This window comes from Dunckerocampus dactyliophorus, chromosome 1 (assembly GCF_027744805.1).
Source record: "Dunckerocampus dactyliophorus isolate RoL2022-P2 chromosome 1, RoL_Ddac_1.1, whole genome shotgun sequence".
Lineage (NCBI taxonomy): Eukaryota > Metazoa > Chordata > Actinopteri > Syngnathiformes > Syngnathidae > Dunckerocampus > Dunckerocampus dactyliophorus.
Genome location: NC_072819.1, coordinates 5,292,828 through 5,314,345, shown reverse-complemented (window position 1 = coordinate 5,314,345; position 21,518 = coordinate 5,292,828). Strand labels below are relative to the sequence as shown.

The window sequence follows — 21,518 nt, the reverse complement described above, 5'->3', positions numbered from 1 at the left end:
GTGGGGAATTCAAGGCTTGGCGGCTCAGACTCACGAGTGTGTGCTCCAGAAACAAAGACGTGGGGAATGTTTCACTTCTATCTGCCGTTTCATCAAGCTGCGGCCGGTTTAGAACAAATGACTGCATTCATTTGTGACTCTTTCTTCCTGCAGTGACACCAGGCGACCAGTAGGGGTCACTGTGGGCTCCTATGTTCAATAGCATATTGATTACACGGGACATATAGGGGATGAACAAGTGTTCTCATTTCCTCCTCTACTCACACTTTAATTGGTCTGAGATTAAAGCAGTGTGTATGTATGTGTGTGTGCATGCGTGTGTGTGCGTGTGTACTTACACGTTGTGTAGTACACACCAGCCGCAGTGCGGGTCCCCGGAGCTCAGGCACTCGCCGCACGTCCCATACTGCTCACATGACTCAATGGGAACCTGGGTCACCTGGAAGTCAACAGGAGATTCACCATTAAAGCTAAAGAGAAAAAAACAAACAACAATCTTGACCAATGATAGGAGGAACTAGTAATTAATATTATCATTATCATCACATCAATTTTAGATGGAGTAAATTATAAGCTTTCCTAGGCTAAGGCTGAACTTCGCTTATCTTCACTTCCTGGTTCACTGACAGGACCGTACCACTTTTGATTTTGAGAAGGGAGGAGAGGTTCCATTATGACTTAAACTGGAAAAAAAAATATATTATTTGAATAAACCTTGTTTAACATGAGAGGAGAGGACTGCACCATTTTTCATGCTCATGGAATGGTAGCTTTGTCATTCAAATTCCAAGAAAACAAAGGCAAAACCAGTCTTGTGAGTTAGCTTGCATGCTACTTCCTGGTTCACAGAGGACGATATAAGGCGGAAGACAATACTATTTTGTTATTTTGGTGAAGGTTTAGAGGTTACATTGTTAAGGGAAGTTAAAATATGACGCTTTATTTGTGTTACAGGCTATAGCCTGCTAGCTAACAAATTGACAAATAACAAAGCTAACAAACCTGTGTGAACCAGGAAGTATACTTATAACAAGGAAGTATACAAATAACAAAGGTTCACACCACTGATCTAAAAAAAAGACTGGATCGAGCAACCTATTGTTTTCACGCGCCAAAATTTGAAGCCAGATTTTTTCGATCGCCGCCATCTTGGTGAGACCACCTTACGCGCCACAGCTTTGTGATTGTGCTGGTATACGAACGCAGAATTAGTGAAAAATCATCAAAAACATCAGGAGTGCCAGTGAAGGAAGCGAGGATGAGGAAACACAACTTAAAAAGCACTTCCCAAGAACCTTCCACTCATAAGTACTTTTACTTGGCACCTTTTTTTGACCTGATATATGTGCCACTACTTGAACGGCTTTGCTTTGAAAAGTTCTCGAAATGTAACCAAAAGTGAAAGTATGAACTTTGATGGGTGGTTTTGCAAGAATTTTCTAGTTACACCTTCCTGTAACAACTAGGCCTTTTTTTGGTGCCTAGCCTAGCAATCAATGATAAAATTATTTCTATGCAGTTTTTTACAGTAGGCTTTGAGTATTTGCACTTATCTAATGTCTTTTTGTACCAAAAAACAGCTTTTTTAAAAGCTACCACAACTACCAAGTTACATTAATTCTGATACCACACATGATTCACGCAAAGGTAGAAGACATGTGACAAAATTTCTGCTTTCTTCCTGCCTTAACCTTATCCTGAGATAAAAAAAAATAATGGTTTACCGTAGGAAAATAATTAGACAAAGATAGACTTTAAATTCCGTACGTAAACAATGTTTGCAGGCTGCCACACAGCCAATTTTTCGTCCGTCTCGAAGCTAAAATACATCTTACTAGCTTGATAAATGACACAAAAGCGTATAAATCTGAGTAGTTATAACCTTTAGCAGTTGATTTTGGTGGCTATACGATCAATCAAAGTTTTACCAGTGCGTTGCCATACTGTTGTCTCACAGCAAAGTGGTCTCACCAAGATGGCCGCCGCAAATTTCCATTGGCTTCAAAAATAAAACAATAGAAGCTCGATCCAGTCTTTTTTTTAGATCAGTGGTTCACACAGGTTGACCTAAGATAAGATAATAATAAGATAATCGGACCATAGCATTTTTGATTCTGAGGAAGGAGAAGAAGTTCAGCCTTCCAGGGAAAAATAAAAATAAATTTCTCTAACAAACATAAAAATTCCTCTAACCAAAATGTTTAAAAAACCCTTCTGGAGCGGTTTATTAGTATGTGAATGTGCTTGTTAGCTTGCATGCTACTTCCTGGTTCACCGAGGATGAGTGTAGGACTGTACCATTTTGGATTTTGAAAAAGGAGAATGGTTCAATTGTGACTCAAACGAAACAAAAAATAAACCATTTGAATAATAGCAAAAAATATATCAGAGTGCCTTATTTGTGTTTGTCCGTCGGCCTGTTAGCTAGCAGGCTACTTCCTGGTTCACAGAGGATGACTTAAGACGGACTGGATCGTACCACTTTTGATTTGTAGAAGGGAGAGACCGTTCCACTGTGATTCAAACAAGAAGAGCACAAAAAATACCTAAACAATCAAAGTGAAACTTGAACGTGGAACACTTTGTTAGTGTTTGTTTAGGCGGTTGTTAGCTAGCCGGCTACTTCCTGGTTCACAGAGGATGATTTAATGCGGCAAGACAATATAAAAAAATGGTTTATTTGTGTTACTTTGTCAGTTTGTTAGCTAGCCGGCTACTTCCTGATTCACAGATGTTGACCTAAGATAATCGGACCATCCCATTTTTGATTTTGAGGAAGGGGAAGCAGTTCAGTCTTGTCTCAAACAGGAAAAATACAAATAAATTCCTCTAACAAATGCAAAAAAAAAAAGCCTTCTGGAGCGCTTGTTATGCTAATTAAAGTAAAATGACAGGATAGTATCATTTTACACTTATCACAAATAGCAAGTACATTCCAACTATTGCCCTAAAATGGAGGCTGAGACTTAGAACTAAAACTTTTTCCACATTCAACCACATGCAAGTGTAACTAAATAGCAGCATTGTATCATGTAGACAAATATGGGCATGCCAACTAACACTCCCAAGGTAGCAAAGTTATCAACTGCCTCCAATGCAGCAGGCCTCCACAACATAATCTCCATCAAATTTTGAGTTGTTCACGTTGTCTGTAGCTACAATTAACAACATAACGCCGCCAACAGCCATTAAGCAGCATCCTCGCATGGTGACATCCAGTTCTGATCTACTCCATTCAAGTCAATGATGTGAACGCTTTGGCGGCAAGCTTGTGCCGTTGTGTCAACTGTGCAGCAACTGTGGCCTTGATGGCCGTCCAGGCAACCGGCAGTGAGCAGCTGGGCTCAGTTGGCTGCAGAAAGCCTCCTCCATGCCATCGCTTGGCTTTTGTGTGCAGTGCGTCTGTGTAGGCTCTCAGTCGTACAGGAGTTGTCCATCGAGGAAAAGGCTTCTTGAGACGTCACAGAAGTACAGATGACGTCTCAAGAAGCCTTTTCCTCGATTTTGTGTGCAGTGCAACATCTGTCCACGCCAAGGTACGGCCAGCAGAGCACGGTGCACATGCAAGGAAAACATGTCTCCACACTATGAGCGCAATTGTGTTAGGAAGCGGCTGTCGTACGAACTCTTCTGATAATACATCTTTCCAATACAGTAACGTGTTTGATAATGTGTGTAACTAAACTACAATGTATACAAAAGCCATGCACAATTCACATTCAAGTCGTAATGCATTTTTTTCCTAAAAACAGCTTTAAACAAATTTGGTGTTGGCAGTCTTTTTCTATTTAAATATTTTTAAGTAAGTACTTCATAATAAATAGAGCAGAGTGAATATTAAAGGTCACTATAATTAAGAGCAAAAATAAATAAAAATATAAATGACTTTTTTTTTTATTACAACATGTGTATTCTCATTGCGGCTTGCATGGAAAACGAGGTAATTTTAAAAATAAAATAAACAAATAAATGCATAAAGAAAAAATTCAATAACATTTCTCTAAAATGTATTATAAAAAAAGGTAATTTTTCTTCTTCTTCTACTTCTTCTTCTTCTTATTATGTTGTCCTTTTTGGAATCAAATTGATTGATTGATATGTATATATTATACATCGTATTATTCATTATTATGACATACAATAAATACAGTAAATACATGATCACATTATTGAATACATTATTATTAATAATAACATTAATACTACTACTGCTAATGTGTTATATATATTTTTGAGATTTTTGTAAAATTTCAAACTGTGCAAATTCTAATCCCCAAAGGGAAAAATGTTGTATTTTATTTTATTTTTATTTTTACTTTACTGTAATGTATTTTATTTTATATTTATATTTATTTATGAATTATTGTATTATTTGATTTTAATTTACTTTGAGTTTATTTTATTGTATTGTACTGTATTGTATTTAACTACATTACATTACATTACCTTGGACAGCTATCGTTCATAATAATAATAATTGCATTTTCATTTTCATTCATGAAAAAGGGTGTAAAAAGGGGGGCTATTCACAGCAAAAAAAAATAATAAAAAAACCTCTTCAATGACACAATTTATTGTACACAATTCGAGGTAAAATGTAGCTTTTCTTACAATATACACTGCGTGTATTCCAGTGCCACCCATTAAGAAACAACAGACAGATGATGTGAAAGGTGATTTTTCAGCGTCATTTTCGCTTCTCGCTCGTGTCTGTCCATGTCGTCTACGTCCTGGCTGGCTAATGACAACTTCTCAGCTCCGACAGAGCGCAGCCACGATCAATAGCTAATGAGCTGCTCCCTGCATTCGGCAGAGGGATCCAATGAACTGCTCAAAATAACATTTGGAATGTTTTTCTCTTTTGCACTACAACCACCGCTTGGTGCAGAAATGAATCGCAGTTAGTAGCTACGTGACCTGAGTACTCTGAGTCTGAGTACTCTAAGTAGACAATGGACGTGAGCCTAACGTGACAGCCATGCTTTTAGGAAACATCCAAAACAATTTAGTACTAAATCAACACATTTCGGAAACATTAATGATAGTTACTCATTTCCTAAACTTTTCCTCAGCTTTTCCGCAAACAATGAAGACATTGAATGTGTTTTTGTACAAATTTAAGACTACTTTAATGAGCGTAAAGTACTTTTGTAAAGACTGCAGACAATTATAACGCCATTTATTTGTCGCTGAACATTATATGTTTTATTTGTAAACACTGAAGACAATTTGGAATCTTTGGCGAACCAAATGTACGTGTTTTTCATAAATATGTAAGCCTTTACATAATCTAAAACATATTTTCGGAAATGTTTTATACAATTTATTTGTCGCTGAACACTGAAGACAATTTTGAGTCTTTGGAGAACCAAATGTACACGTTTTTGTAAATATGAAAGTCTTTTTAAACAACCTAACACATCTTTTTGTACATGTTTAATACAATGTATTTGTCGCTGAACATAACATGCTTTATTTGTACACACAGAAGACAATTTACAGTCTTTGGTGAACCAAACGTATGTTTTTTCGGAATGAGGAAAGCCTTTAAATAACCTTATGCATCTTTTCGTAAACATTCTATACAATTTATTTGTCGCTGAACAAAATCTTTTTTTTTGGAGACCCTGAAGACAGTTTTGCGTCGTAGGAGAACCAAATGTATGCGTTATCGTAAATATAAAAGTCCCTAAATAACCTAACACGTGTTTTCGTAAACATTTTATCCAATTTATTTATCGCTGAACGAACCATGTTTGACCAATGAAGCTAATATACCCGTTTCAGTAAAAAAAAAAAAAAAAAAAGAAAAAGACACTTCAGTTTCAGTCACTGAACCTACCTTACATTTAATAGAAATATTTAATGAACATCACATAGCAGTTTTCCTCTTTAAGCTAACTTAAGCTAGCCTACTGTGTAATAGCAAGGCCAGTAGATTCAAACCCAAATGCTCCTGGCTGTAATGCAACAGTCCCAGCCGCTCATCCACTGCGCTGCCCCATTCTCAATGCTATCATATTCCAAGTGTGTGACAGCTGCAGTGAAGACGCGTCCTCCAGACTGCATCATATCAGCTCTTTGTCTCAATAACACTCCACCTGTCTCAACCCCTGCAGCAGCAGAGTGACAAGCCCAGGAGGGAAGCCGGGGTGGGGGGGACAAAGGGGGCCATTGACTCTGCAGGACAATCCCTACACTGTGCACGGACGCTCCTGTTAGATTAACCCCCCGTCACGTCAAGGAGGACTCGCTCGGGGACAAACAGGTGGCGCGCTGTAATGAGGCACACGCACCGTGGCATCAACGACACAGCCTGACACTGATGGCAAACAAACATGGCCGCCCGCGGGCCAACTGCAACACTCCTGACCTGGGTCTTGGAAGCCAAAAGAGCGAGCTGGTACTTACAGCGAAAAATACCATTAATATTATCATGGCTACTGCTACCACTACTACCACCATTAATACTACTACCATTAGTCTACTGTCACACTACCACTACTATTACTACTACTACCACCACTACCACTACTACTATTAATACCAATACTCCCTCTACTCCCACTATCACTAACACTACTCATACTACTACCACTACTACTAATATCACTACTACCACAACTCCCACTACCAATACTACCACCTCTAATAATACCACCACTACTATTACCACTACTACTACTACTATTAATACAACTACTGCCAACACTCCCACTGTTACTAATACTACTGTAATACTACTACCACTACTACTAATATCACTACTACCACAACTCCCACTGCAACCACTTCTAATAGTATTACCATTACCACCACTACTACTACCACAAGTCCCACCACCACCACTACTACTACTACTACTATTACAACCGATGGCATTACCGCTACTACTACTACTACCACTAATCTACTACTAAAACCACTTCCACCACTACCACCTCTACTACAACTGCTAACACTACTATGACTACAACCGCTATTACGGCTGCAACTACTGCCACTAATCCTTCTACCATTACCACTACTACTACTACTAGAGTAAAAGGTGTGGGTACTGTATATACAGAATGCAAATATCCATACACCTTGCAATAGAGGGGCTCATTCAACCGGACAAAACATTTTTAAACATTTTTGAAAGATGTGTAGTGAAGCCTGCTTTTTTTTTTTTCCACAAAGCTGTCCACCATGAAGTGGTGGGTGGCTCATCTAGCTAGGTGGGGGTCAGAGGTGGTATCAAGGCCATAAGGAAAGAGGTTTTTCCTTCACGACGTCATGAAAAGACACAACACGAGAAGCGAGCACCGTCAAAAGTGGAGCAAACAAGTCCTGGTTGTTTTCTCATCACGCTCCGCGTTCATAAACACATATTGCTGTTTCATCATCAACAAAAAGTCCCTTTTTGCTTTTGTTTTCTGATGATGTCATGCGACCTTCCTTAGAGAGCACACTAGTTGAGAGTGACTCAACAGCGCCTCTGCTGGTTGCAGCCAGGTAGTGCATTCCATTTTGCCCCGCTCGCACCACTGACGGAATTCCTCTTGCCATCGTTACGCCCTTCAGTTGTGCGAGAAACGCCACGCAGGCGCACACAACGATGAGGAGGAAAACAAACGAGTGCTGACCAATGAGATTTGTGCTTACTGCTGTGTGAGGTGGGGTGGAAAGCGGGGGCTTCCAGCAGCTGTTGCCCAGCACACGCTGCAGTCACTCAGCACAGCAGGCCTGCACAATAAAGCTTCTTCCCCAACTCTGTGAGTGTGAGTGTGTGTGTGTGTGTGTGTGTGTGTGTGTGTGTGTGTGTGTGTGTGTGTGTGTGTGAGATCATAAAACACACTTGCTTTGTTTTCAGGGAAGATGTACAGCGGCAGCGGTCGCCTCCGCTGACCTGTGGAGCCAGCAAGAAAGCCCTGCTCTCCCGTTAAATGAATGCTAATATAATTCCATCTTAGCGGGGGTGTTATTCATGCAGGGAGGGGGTCTGCGCGGCGGTTGAGGGGCAGCAGAAGGGTTAAAACAACAGCTCAGCCCCAATGGGCGTCGATTATTAAAGTCAAGGCCAAAGCGCGCCTTAGCATCTGTCAATAAAAGCTGCATTCTATTGCCATTTTCAAAAAGTGCTTCATTTGGGTGTTACATCGACTTATTATAAGGTGGCTGGAGTCGAGATTTAGTGGCAAGGGTGCATCCATTATGTTCGCGCAAGCCTCAGTGCTTCAAACAACAGACACTGTTAGCGTTTCGTACGTACAGCCACCGACCTGACCTCTTCATTTCTGACATGATATTTCTCCGTTTGTATTTCTCTATTAATAAAGCTGCTATCTAACAAAGAGCACACATCTGCACATTTTTGTCTCTTTTTTTCTTTAAAACCTATAAACATTTTGAAAATGACAGTTGTTGCTGTTCAGAGTAAAGCTTGCACCTCGAAATATTTAGATTTTGTACGTTCATGTAACTGAATTTCTTCAAATGTGTTTTTATTTCTAAATTGCATGCGGAAAAACAAGTATTTTTGTGATAAAAAAAATACCACAAATATACCAAAAAAAATTGTATATTGTGAGAAAAAAATATTTTAAAAAATTAGTGATTATTTTCATTTGAATGTGAAAAACTAAAATCATGTATGTCCAAATTTATGATGAAAGAAAATATGTATAGTAAAGCAAAAAGCACGTATCTCTAAATTTAATTTGTATCCAAAAAAATCATGTAGGCCTATCTTAAAATATTATCATAAAAAAAGTATATACAGTAAAATAAAAAGCATTTTTCCCCTAATTTTGTGATTTTAAAAATAAAACACAGTTTTTTTTGTATATTTTGAAAAACAAAAAGCATCTTTACAAGTTCAGTGATTATTTAAATTTTTATACGAATACAAATATATAATACGAGAACCTTCACCGCAGAAACACGACGTAAGGTCTGTCAAATTCCCACAGTGGACGTTGATATTGCGTGGCGTGCTTGTAAGGAAGGAGGGAGCGCGGCAGTATAAAGGTGTTTCCGCTGTGCCTCTGCTGTGACAACGTACGTGCTTTGGCGAGAGAGCCTTTCATTTGTTTCTGTGTCTTTGTGCCACAAGACGAATGGCTCCATTTCAGCTCCACTACGCCACTGCCGCCGCCGCCGCGAGAAACCCGGCCAACGTCCTTGACGGATGGCCAAGCGGGAGGAGAAGAAAGAGACGGAGAAAGAGGCGGAACGGTGGAAATGGACTAATGCTCTGTGTTCTGGGTAGACTTGTGCTCTCTGTGGTGCAATGAGAGGACCAAAAAAGAAGAAAAATCCCAGTGTCACCAGTCAATGCTCAGGAAGCCATTCTGCAGGCTGTTGCCACGGCAACCGGCCCAGCTCTGACCTCAAGAACAACCCCTCACGTACGCCAACCTTCACAACCCCTCGGCGCCGAATGGCCAAACATCTGGCCGCTACCTTCGCCTCCCTTTTAAAGACATGCACGTACGCTCTACATTTTTAATGAGCGATGCCACGTCAGTGGAATGAAGACCATCGATCTCCAGCGCAATACCACTCCAGCAGGGACACTGTTTGGAAAAGGACACCAGCACAAAAGAAGCGCAAACACTCAACGCCCAATGAAAGAATGAAATAAATCTACCGTGCCCCCCCCAAATACCCCTGCAGACAGCATTTTCTGCTTTAATCTGCACTCGTAATCCTGCTGGGACTCCTCAGGACAAGAACCAAATCTCCTTACGCCCACGCATCCTTCTTCTGTGCTGCTAGCCAGGAAGACATGCTGGCAAACCTCCCACTCGACAGACAAAAAAAGTCCCTGCTATGGTTGTTCATGCATGAGCACATGCACTGACCAACCCAAGGTAGACCAATGCGATCGCTCCTCCCGCCAGTTATTAATAATAACTGCCATCTTGAGAAACAAGAATGAAGAAAACACCTCCACATCATCCACAAAACAAACGTATCCTTGCTCACGCATGAGCACGTGCCCTGACGCAGAATGTGGACTTGTTGCATAGTCAATGCAATCGCTCCTCCTGACAGTTATTAATGATAACAAGGATGAAGAAAACAACTCCTGCCGATTATTAATGACGCCTTCCTCCTTGCGCAGCAGTAATAAACAAAACAACCCTACATAATCCAGAAAGGCAACAGTTTGCTTGCACGAGCACATGCACTGACGCACAATATACACTCGATGCGATCACTCCTCATGCCAATTATGAATGGTAATTTCCACCTTCCATAACAGGAATAATGAAAATGACACTAAATAATCCACAACGTTCTCGGTTTGCTTGCTCACGCATGAGCACATGCGCCGAAGCTCAACAAAGAGCTCAACGTAATCAAAACGATCGCTCCTCACGGCAGTCATTAATAATAACCGCCACCTTCTACAACACAAATAAACAAAACAACTCTTAAGTAATACACAAAGTCCTCGGTATGCTATCTCATGCACGAGCACATGCACTAAAGCTCAGCGTAGATGTGACACATAATCAAAGCGATCGCTCCACTCACCAGTTATCAATGATAATCGCCACCTCGCATAACAGGAATCAACAAAGCAATTCAAGATAATGCACAAAACAAACAGTAGGCTTGCTCTCACACAGGCACATGCACTGGCGCCCAACATAGCAAGTTAATGCAATCGCTCCTCAAGCCAGTTATTAATGATAACCTCCGCCTTGCATAGCAGGAACTCTAAATAATCCACAAAGTCAGAGCCCACGGTGCGATTGTTCACGTACGAGGACATGCACTAACACCCAATGCAGACGTGCCGCATAATCGGTCGATTGCTCCTCCCACCAGTTATTAATGATAGCCACCATGTTGCACTACGGAAATAAAGAAGTCATCTCAAAATAATCCACTAAGTCCTGGGTATGCTTGCTCATGCACTGGCGCTCAACGTAGGCTTGTCGTATACTCCAAGCGATCGCTCCTCCTGCTAGTTATCCATGATAACCGCCGCCTTGCATAACAGGAATAAACACAAGATGGATGATGGTTCAATTCCCTCTGGTGAGTAATGGACTGGCGAGCATGTTTGCGCGTCTCATGAAGGGTTAAGGCCAGCTCCTTTTGCAGTGGAGGAAAAGTGCTCAACGTTCAACCAGGGAGGCCAAACACAATAAAGCAGACGCATTCCAAAATGATTTGGTTGGGAAAAAGGGAGCTTTTAAACGCCGATTGCGAGTGCCAGTTCCCTCGGTCCTTATTGTTGTAAGGCAAAGACGTGAATTTTCTTCACTGCATTTGGCCTCCGCTTCAGGATGTGAGGCGAGTGAAAGCGCCCAGACTGTAGCAACACACAAAAAAACAAGACATTTTGTTTCTGTGGTTTTCCGTCCAAACTAACCGCCAACTTATTACATCTTTCACAAAGCCGTCAGATCCCAACTTCCTGTCTTGCACAGTGACGAATTACAGCCGACTCGAGTGAGCCGCGTCTCACATGACAGGATTAAACAGCAGGAGGTCCCTGACGAGCCAAAATCTCCTTCCTTTTCTCTAAAATTCACTCGCGAGACAATTATTAAATACATTTACTCCCGCCTGGGACAAGCACAGACACGTTTCAGGGATGGAGGATGCGTCCTGTGTTCTGCAGATTAGTGAGGCGCAGCTGGCTTTGATTTTGTGGGTTATTTTGAGTCTTTCTATTTATTCCTACTGCGAAAGGTGGTGGTTATCATTAAGTGATGGGAAGAGCAATTGCATCACTAATATGGCATGTGCACTACATTGCGAATGTGCTTGTTAAGAGCAAGTGAGCGCACCGTGGTCTTGGATTGCACGGATCATTTTGAGTCATTCTGTTTATTTCTGTTGCGCAAGGTGGCGGTTGTCCTTGACAACTTGCAGGAGGGGGGCAATTGCGTTAATCATCGCAAATGTACACCTAGTAAGTGCGTATGTGTTCATGCATGAGCGAGTTTACTGTGGGCTTTGACTTTGTAGATTATTTTGAGTCCCTTAAAAAAGGAGTAATTTTTTTTATTATTATTTTTTTTACATTTTGATCTTATTCATTGTCAAATGGCGTGAGGAGCAATCGAATTAATAATGGGTTTTGACTTTAAATAATAAAAATAAAATAATAATAATAATTTTAAAAAATTAGTAATCAGTTTGAGTCCCTGTTTGAGTGCGTTAATTATACGACATGTATGATGTGCTTGTGCATGAGCAAGCATATCCTGGGCTTTACTGTGCTGATTATTTCGAGTCTTTCTTGTTGTTTTCGTAGAAATTGGCGGTTATCGTTCATATCATTATAAACAGGCAGGGGGAGCGATCGCGTGAATAATATATGGCACGTACAATGTGCATGCCCTTGTGTGTGGTTTGACTTTGTGGATTATTTAGACTCTTTCTGTTTGCTATTTCCGTAGAAGGCGGCGGTTATCGTTCATACTGTATAGTTATCAACAAGCAGGGGGAGCGATCGCGGAATTTATATGGCACGCATGATCTGCATGTCCTCTTGTGTGGCTTGACTCTGTGGATTATTTTGCGTCTTTTCATTTGTTATTATTGTGGTAGGTGGCGGTTATCGTTCATGTCGTTATCAACCAGCAAGGGGGAGCGATCGCGTGAATTATATGGCACGTATGCCGTGCATGTGCTGGTGTGTGAGCAAGCAAACAATGACTTTGCCGATTATTTCAAGTCTTTCTGTTTATTTCTATCACGCAAGGTGTTGTCCACCATTAATAAGTGGAGGGGAGGAGCAATTGCACTGTTTAAATGACACATTGGTTGCGGAAGATAAGGCGCGGGAAAGGAGGAAGGACACAAGCAGCCGAGTGGAGTGTATAACATAATGGAGTGCGGGAATCGACCAGTGTGGAGTACAAAAAAAAGTCCAAGTGGTCGATACAGTGAGGAGTGTATCAATTATTTATGCCTTCGATCCTTTTTTTTTTTTTTGAATGGGGAGGGGGTCAGGTTGTACGCCAACTGTGCTTTTGTTACTGTGCAGACCCCCGTATTCCTACCCTAAAACAACGCACCGCAGCGGCCATATTGGATCGTATGAAGGGTTTGGTATGAATGCAAACCAATGGAGACCATTTTCCTTATTTGGGTGACTCTTTTTTCCCTCCTGCCGGTCTAAGGAAAGGCGAGGGTTAAACCCCACCTGAATTTTGATGAATTTCTCGACTGTCTGTCAGCATCTCTCGACGGAGCCCCCTCCCCTGCTGTCAATGCGGTGGCTAATGAGGTGTTTCCTTAGGCCTAGCGTGTGAGGAGTTAATAAGGGGGGCTGGCACACATCAGCGTGTGTGTGTGCGTGTGTGTGCGTGTGTGTGTGTGTAGTATTTGGGATTTAGAGACCTCCCTGGTACACTTCTGTCTGCAAAGGTGTGTATTGATCCAAAGAAGCAATCCATACTGGTCCAGGGAGGGCTTTGATATGGCACACATCTGACTGTGTTGGTGTACATGATGCCCATACATACGCACATGCATATCATTTTGCTTCTTCTTTGGCCTTTTTGGATTATTTCTATTATTTTCTATGGGAAAAATGTGCTTTTAAATTCAAACAAACGCCATCTGTCATGTTTCCGTAGTGCTTTCCTGTCTGATTTGCAAAGTGTGAGCGAGAGTGGGACCTCCTCGGACGCTAAAGCGCATTAAGGCTCATTTACCAGCATTGAGACGTTGCTATGATAGAAGAGGTTCTAGTAATGGATGGAGATGATTGGATTCTCCAGTTAAGGAGCTCTCTGGGAGCTGACAAGAAGAACAAGCAGGAGAAAAAAAAAACAAAAAAAACAGCCACTAATCTCGGGCTGAGAGTCGTAAAGAAGCTTTGTTTGGCAGATGAAGAAGAAGAGAATCAACATAATGAGCCCAAACTACATTTTGTGTGCGAGAGTCTTACTTTCTGCCAAATTAACTGCACATGACTTGTTTCCGCAGAGGAAAAAAATACAACCTTCACTGGCGTTTTACACTTCAACCAATAAGGAACTTTAGTACAAATAACATCATCATTGTCACTCTTCAAACTCACTTACTGTTACACGTGTCTGCATCCACGCATGTGACTAACGTGACATTAGATTTGGTTCTGAAAAATCACATGAGATTAGACGAGATTAAAGATGGAATAGTATGACAAAAAAGTTGTCGTCTTACATGAAAAAGTAATAATTTTACCAGAAAATATGGCAATGGAAGAAGAACAAGTCAGAATGAGGAAAAAAAAAGCTTCCAATTACAAGAAAAAAATATTTCTAAAGACAAAGTATTTATATAATAAAATTCTATGAGAAAAAAAGTTGTACTACTCAAGAAAAAGTGGGAATTTTTCATAAAAAAATACTGGAATTTTAGGGAAAAAAAAGTCTGAATATTCTGACAAAGTCTGAGTTTTACAAAAAAATATTGCAACGTTACAAAATGAAAGTCGGCATATTATGAGAATAAAATTGCATTTTGAGAAAAAGACAGAACTCAGAATTTTAGAAGAAAAGAAGTCTGAAAAAATTCTAATTCTACAAGAACAGGATCAAATTGTACATGAAAAAAGTCTGAAATTTGAAAAAAAAAATAGAAAAAAAGTCATGACTTTTTCAAGAAATAAGTACTAATTCTAAAAGAACAGGACAACATTTTACATAAAAAAGTCTGAATTTTGCAAAAAAAAACCACCGAATTTTGCAAAAGCAAATGTCAGAATTTTACATGAAAAGTATTAAGTTTTACTTGAAAAAAGTCTGAAATTTGCAAGAAAAAAAAGTCTGAATTTTGCAAGAAAAATGTATTAATGTTACAAAAAAGGTCTGAATTTTGCAAGAAGAAAAGACTAAATTTTACATGTTAAAAGTACAATAAAATTATGAATTTTGTAAGAACAAAGTATAAATGTTCCCAAAAAATCTACGTTTTGCAAATAAACCCTGTTCAGTTTACAATAAAAAAAATCTGAATTTTGCAAAAAAAAAAAAAAAATACTAAATTTTACGTGAAGTAAGTGAGTTTTATAAAAAAAAAGTTTTAATTTTGCATGAAGAACATCTGAATTGGATTCAAAAGAAAGGGCTGAGGTTTACATGAAAAAAGTCAACATTTTGCTAGAAAAATGTATTAATGTTACAAAAAAAGTTTGCAAAAAAAGGACTGAATTTTACATGAAAAAAAGTCTACATTTTTTAAGAACAAAAATTGAATTTAGCAAGAAAAAAAGTCTGCATTTCACACACACAAAAAAATAAATTTGCCAGAGTTTTAATTTTGCAAGAAAAAAGACAAAATTTTGGCAGAAAAAAGTTTGAATGTTGCAAAAAAAAATCTACAAAAAAACCCTTTTTACATGAAATAAGTCTGAGTTCTCCAAAAAAAAGTTCAAATTTCGCATGAAAAACATCTGAATTTGAGAAGGAAAGGGTCTGAATTGAAGAGGAAAAATCAAAGCATCAGCCAAACCTGCCAGATGGCTTCCTTTGCTCACCATTTCAGATGATATTTTCACAACAAACCATTTCTTGCCTCTTTTCATTCTTCCACTCGAAGGCGCTGCCCAACATGAACAGAGCGCCAACAAACTCCTGTACAGTATAAACACGCCATCAAGCACAGGAACGTCTCACACAGCTTTTTCATTCACCACCAAATCCCAGCATGGCGCTGCCCGTCAGCACCGTGCACGCGTCTGATTTACGAGTCAGGAAGTCATATTTCTTCAGGCCGTCTTATCTGACCTCTTTGTAATATTCCCGCTGCAGTGTCGCATCTCCATATCCGTCCATCCGCTGTCAGCGCACGCCAGGTGTTTTCCTCTCTGCGTTTGTCAAGCACGGTCCACTAAAGTCAATTTTATCACACGGAGACGCCACCGCGTCCGCAGCGGTGATAGACGGGCCTCACGGAACGCCTCTCAGATGACACACGTTGATTGGAAGGACATTCCCATGCTGCCTACGACATGAAGTTGCACCAAAGCACACGAGTTGAGGACTGCATGGCAGGTTAATGCATCGCCGCATATCACAGACAACACCGCTTACCATTTACCAGCGCCCCCTGGTGGCTCCTTCAACCGCCAAGGTTTCTACAGTTGCCGGGTGTTTGGCTGACAAAAGCAAACAACCACCGGGGTTTCTAATCAGCGGCGCATAACAAAAACAACAAGAAAATAACACTGTGACTGTGGCTGTAGGCAACCTCCTGATGTACTTTTTAAAAAATGAACTCCATGCGGTCAAAAAGCTTCCTTTCCACTTTCTCATGCACTCCAAATCATGATTGTTTTACAGTCTAGAATGACTTAAACCCCCCTTCCAAAACACACACACACACACACACACACACACACACACAACATCCGTCTGCGGGTCTCAACACTGACAGCTCTGCCAAAGTGAGCCACAGGGGAGGAGAGCGGCATTGTGGGATTGAGTCCTCCCCTGGACGCCGTGCTGACAGGAGAGGAGACAAAAAAGAGGCAGAAGAAGAAGAAGCAGAGGGGGTGGTCGTACGTATACATGCTGGTCCAATGGGGAGACCAGAACGTTGCAGCCTGTCAAGAAGGCGACTGCTGGATGGGAGCCAACATGGAGATCGTATTCACGCACACGCACGCACGCACGCACGCACGCACACGCACACACACGCACGCACACACACACACACACACACACACGCACACACACACACACACACTGCAGCACAGTACCTCCTCACAACTACACACGCACTCACCATGAGGGAATGATCTCCGACCGGAGTCACATGACCACGCATGTCAGCACTGAGGTAAACGCCTCCCTGACACCCCCCCCCATCCCCCATCGAGCTGCTGGTGTCTAATTAGGCATGTAAATCATGATGGCAATTAAAGGCTAAAATGAGGCGCGGTGAAACGCCACCATTAGTCTCACCGTCAATGTCAGACACGTTCCCCACGTGGCAAAAGGCCAGCGAGGGGCGGGGGTGGGGGGCTGGTTCGGTGTACAGACAGTCAACGATGAAGATGATGATGATGCTATGGCAGGATGGCCCATACTGTACAAATGCTAACAATAATAATAATAGATGAAATAGTAATAATAACAATAATAATAATAATAATAATAATAATAATAATAATAATAATAGATGGAATAGTAATAATAATAATAATAATAATAATAATAACAGATGAAATAGTAATAATAACAATAATAATAATAATAATAATAATAATAATAATAATAATAATAATAGATGAAATAGTAATAATAACAATAATAATAATAATAATAATAATAATAATAATAATAATAATAATAATAATAATAATAATAATAATAGATGGAATAGTAATAATAATAATAATAATAATAATAATAATAATAACAGATGAAATAGTAATAATAACAATAATAATAATAATAATAATAATAATAATAATAATAATAATAATAGATGAAATAGTAATAATAACAATAATAATAATAATAATAATAATAATAATAATAATAATAATAATAATAATAATAATAGATGGAATAGTAATAATAATAATAATAATAATAATAATAATAATAATAATAGATGAAATAGTAATAATAACAATAATAATAATAATAATAATAATAATAATAATAATAATAATAATAGATGAAATAGTAATAATAACAATAATATCAATAATAATAATAATAGATGAAATAGTAGTAATAATAATAATAATAATAATAGATGAAATAGTAATAATAACAATAATAATAATAGATGAAATAGTAATAATAACAATAATATCAATAATAATAGATGAAATAGTAGTAATAATAATAATAATAATAATAATAGATGAAATAGTAATAATAACAATAATAATAATAATAATAATAATAATAGATGAAATAGTAATAATAACAATAATATCAATAATAATAATAATAGATGAAATAGTAGTAATAATAATAATAATAATAATAGATGAAATAGTAATAATAATAATAATAACAATAGATGAAATAGACGATGAAACGAAGATAACACACCGTCTCAATCTCAATCAATCATATCATAATCATATCATAATAACTTTTATATTATAAGCAGTATTAATAGTAGGAATGAGGTAATAATAACAACAACAATAATAATAATAATAATGATCATAATAATAATAACAGTAATAATAATAACAACAACAACAACAATAATAATAATAATAATAATAATAATAATAATAATTCTTCTTCTTCTTATTATTATTATTATTATTATTGCCTTATTAGTGTAATTGTAATAAGAAGAAAGACGGAGGAAGAAATAATAATAAAAATGATTATGGATGTAATTATAATTATTATTCATCATAAATTATTATTAGAAGTATAATAATGATTGTGTTATCTTTATTCTTTTGGAAATTGCAGTATTGCTATGAGTACATTTACCTCATTGCAAGTACTTACTGCGTAGTATGATATGATCATATTGTATAATATGATCATATCATATCATATAATATGATCATATTATGAGTGTGTACTGCAGCACTACCACGTTAACAACAATCATAACATTTTATGACTATTTCTATGTCGATACTAATACAAGCATAACATAAATACAGAAATGCTATGTTGACTACAAGTATGATGTCATCATACTGATCATAAATAGAGAATAACTGCTAGAAATTGTAATTACAATAATCAATCCAAATGGCTAATTCTTCTCATGATTGATGATTACAATAAGAATGTTATTATTAACAGCAGAGTACACTACTACTGTACATAGGAGACAAAGGTCAAAGGGTCAAAGGTCGAGCTAATTTGACCAATGACATCAGACCCTCTGATCAATATGATGTTGTCATTGTCTTTGTCTCCTTACCGTACACAAGCTGGCTCCTGTGGAACCAGGTGACACACACACACACACACACACACACACACACACACACACACGCACACACGCACACACGCACACACGGAGACAAGGGTGTCAGAGCATCTGAGCATCAGGTATCCTTTTCCTCATTAACTCTTATTATGTCACACAGTATAGGACAGTGTAGTGTGCGTGGGGGGGTGGAGGATTGTGTAGTGTGTGCATGACGGGGGTGGGGGTTCATAGTGCCTGGGGGTCAGCGCTGGTAGTCGAATAACACACACACACACACACACAGACGTGCCATCATCAAGCCAGACAACATGCTACAACTACACTGCAGGACAACTACATACTGTAACTCACTACAGTGCAACTGTGTGGAACACTACACACCAACTACATGCATGCTACCCTTAAAGGAACATGCAACATGCGACACCACCCACACACTCCACAGTACATAACAAAAACACACACTGCATGCTACACGACACACACCAACTTAGCAACTACATGGAATGTACACACCAGCTACATACTGTACAGTACTATACATACTACACTACCTGACAGCTACTACACAACAACATCATAGCCTATATGATCAACACATACTAAACATACTAAACTTGCTAACACACAAAATCTTGCTAACTCTCACAGTCTTGCTAATACACAAAGCCTCACTAACACACGCAGTCTTGCTAATTCACAAACTCTTGCTAACTCTCAGTCTTGCTAATACACAAAGTTGAGCTAACTCTTACAGTCTTCCTACAAAGTCTTGCTAACACGTACAGTGTTGTTAATACACAAACTAATGCTAAATCTTGCAGTCTTGCTAACACGTACACTCTTGCTAATACACAAAGTTGCGCTAACACTCACAGTCTTCCTACAAAGTCTTGCTAACACATACAGTGTTGTTAATACACAAACTCATGCTAACTCTTGCAGTCTTGCTAGCACGTACACTCTTGCTAATACACAAAGTTGCGCTAACACTCACAGTCTTCCTACAAAGTCTTGCTAACACGTACACTCTTGCTAATACACAAAGTTGCGCTAACACTCACAGTCTTCCTACAAAGTCTTGCTAACACGTACAGTGTTGTTAATACACAAACTCATGCTAACTCTTGCAGTCTTGCTAGCACGTACACTCTTGCTAATACACAAAGTTGCGCTAACACTCACAGTCTTCCTACAAAGTCTTGCTAACACGTACACTCTTGCTAATACACAAAGTTGCGCTAACACTCACAGTCTTCCTACAAAGTCTTGCTAACATGTACAGTGTTGTTAATACACAAACTCATGCTAACCCTTGCAGTCCTGCTAACACGTAGAGTCTTGCTAATTCACAGTCTTGCTAGCTTTCGCAGCCTTGCTACAAAGCCTTGCTAACATTTGCAATCTTGCGAACACACGTAGTCTTGCTGATGAACAAAGTCTTGCTAGCATGTACGGTCTTGTTCATACACAAACCCTTGCGAAGAAAGTGGGTGCTCAGGTTGCTATCAATTAACGGCTTGACGGGGGTGCTCGCCTCCAATAATGAGGTTAGCATCGGCCGCTGGTTCCAGTGCAGGAAACCTGATTAGAACTAATCCTTGCCTTAAGTCAATTACCATTGCCTACCCATGCAAATGAAGCGGCAGGGCCTTGACAGGCTGGCACCGGGGGAACCCGCTTGCCCGACATGCAGGCATGACTGTAATAACCCCCACCAGAGCATAGGGAGGGGGGTTCACCGTGTCAACCAAAAGCAAGTAGTTTTACTTCATTTCGGTCGTGTTTTACGCTGGTTGACTAAGTTTATAAAAGGGGTGTCCAACGTGCGGACCGGGGGCCACTTGTGGCCCGCGGCTGTTTTTTTTGTTGGCCCGGGGCACATTCTAAAAAGCTAATTTAAAAGGAAAACTAAAAAAAAACAGCAACAATGGAAAAAAAACAGCAGTAATTTTACAAGAATAATGTAAATAAGTTTTGTTATAATGACGAAAAGTCAGGATTTTATGTGGAAAAATGCTGTCATTTTAGTAGCATTAAATTTAAATATTATGAAAAACAAATAATAACATTTTGGGAAAACTAGGTTGTGGAAAAATGTATAATGCTATAAAAATAAAGTGAAAATATGATGGGAGTAAAGTAAGAACATCTACAAGAAGAACATTGAAAAAAACAACAGCAGCATAAATGGAAAAATATCACGAAAATAAAGTCAAAATGTTAAAAGAAAAAAGTTGGAATGTAACATGAAAAAAATGACAATTTTACCAGGATAAACTTAAAATAATGTCATTTTAGTAGCAAAGAGTTGAAATATTCAAGGAAATACATATTTTTTGAAATGCCGTAATATTATGAAAAACAAACAAACAAAGTTGTCATTTTTAAAAAACTAGCTTGAGTAAAAATGTATAATGTCATGAGAATAAAGTCCAAATATTGCGGGAATAAAGTCAGAATTAAAGAGGAAAAGAACATTTGAAAAAAAATACAACAGCAGAGATGACATAAAAACAGCTCTAATTTTATGAGAATACATTTTAAATATTAAGAGAAATTAGTTGTATTCTAACGAGAAAAAAGTCATAAATAATGTCATTTTAGCAGCACAGAGTTGAAATATTAAAGAAAAAAATACA

General features: G+C 38.7%; 1 protein-coding gene across 1 annotated transcript in view; it reads right to left on the bottom strand.

The window, feature by feature from the left end:
* plxna2 (plexin A2) overlaps nucleotides 1-21,518 on the bottom strand; it is a 231,996-nt gene that overhangs the window by 99,408 nt on the left and 111,070 nt on the right. Inside the window, exon 5 of the mRNA XM_054783875.1 lies at nucleotides 339-439. Coding sequence (XP_054639850.1) covers nucleotides 339-439 — 101 coding nt within the window. The remainder of the gene's footprint in view (nucleotides 1-338; nucleotides 440-21,518) is intronic.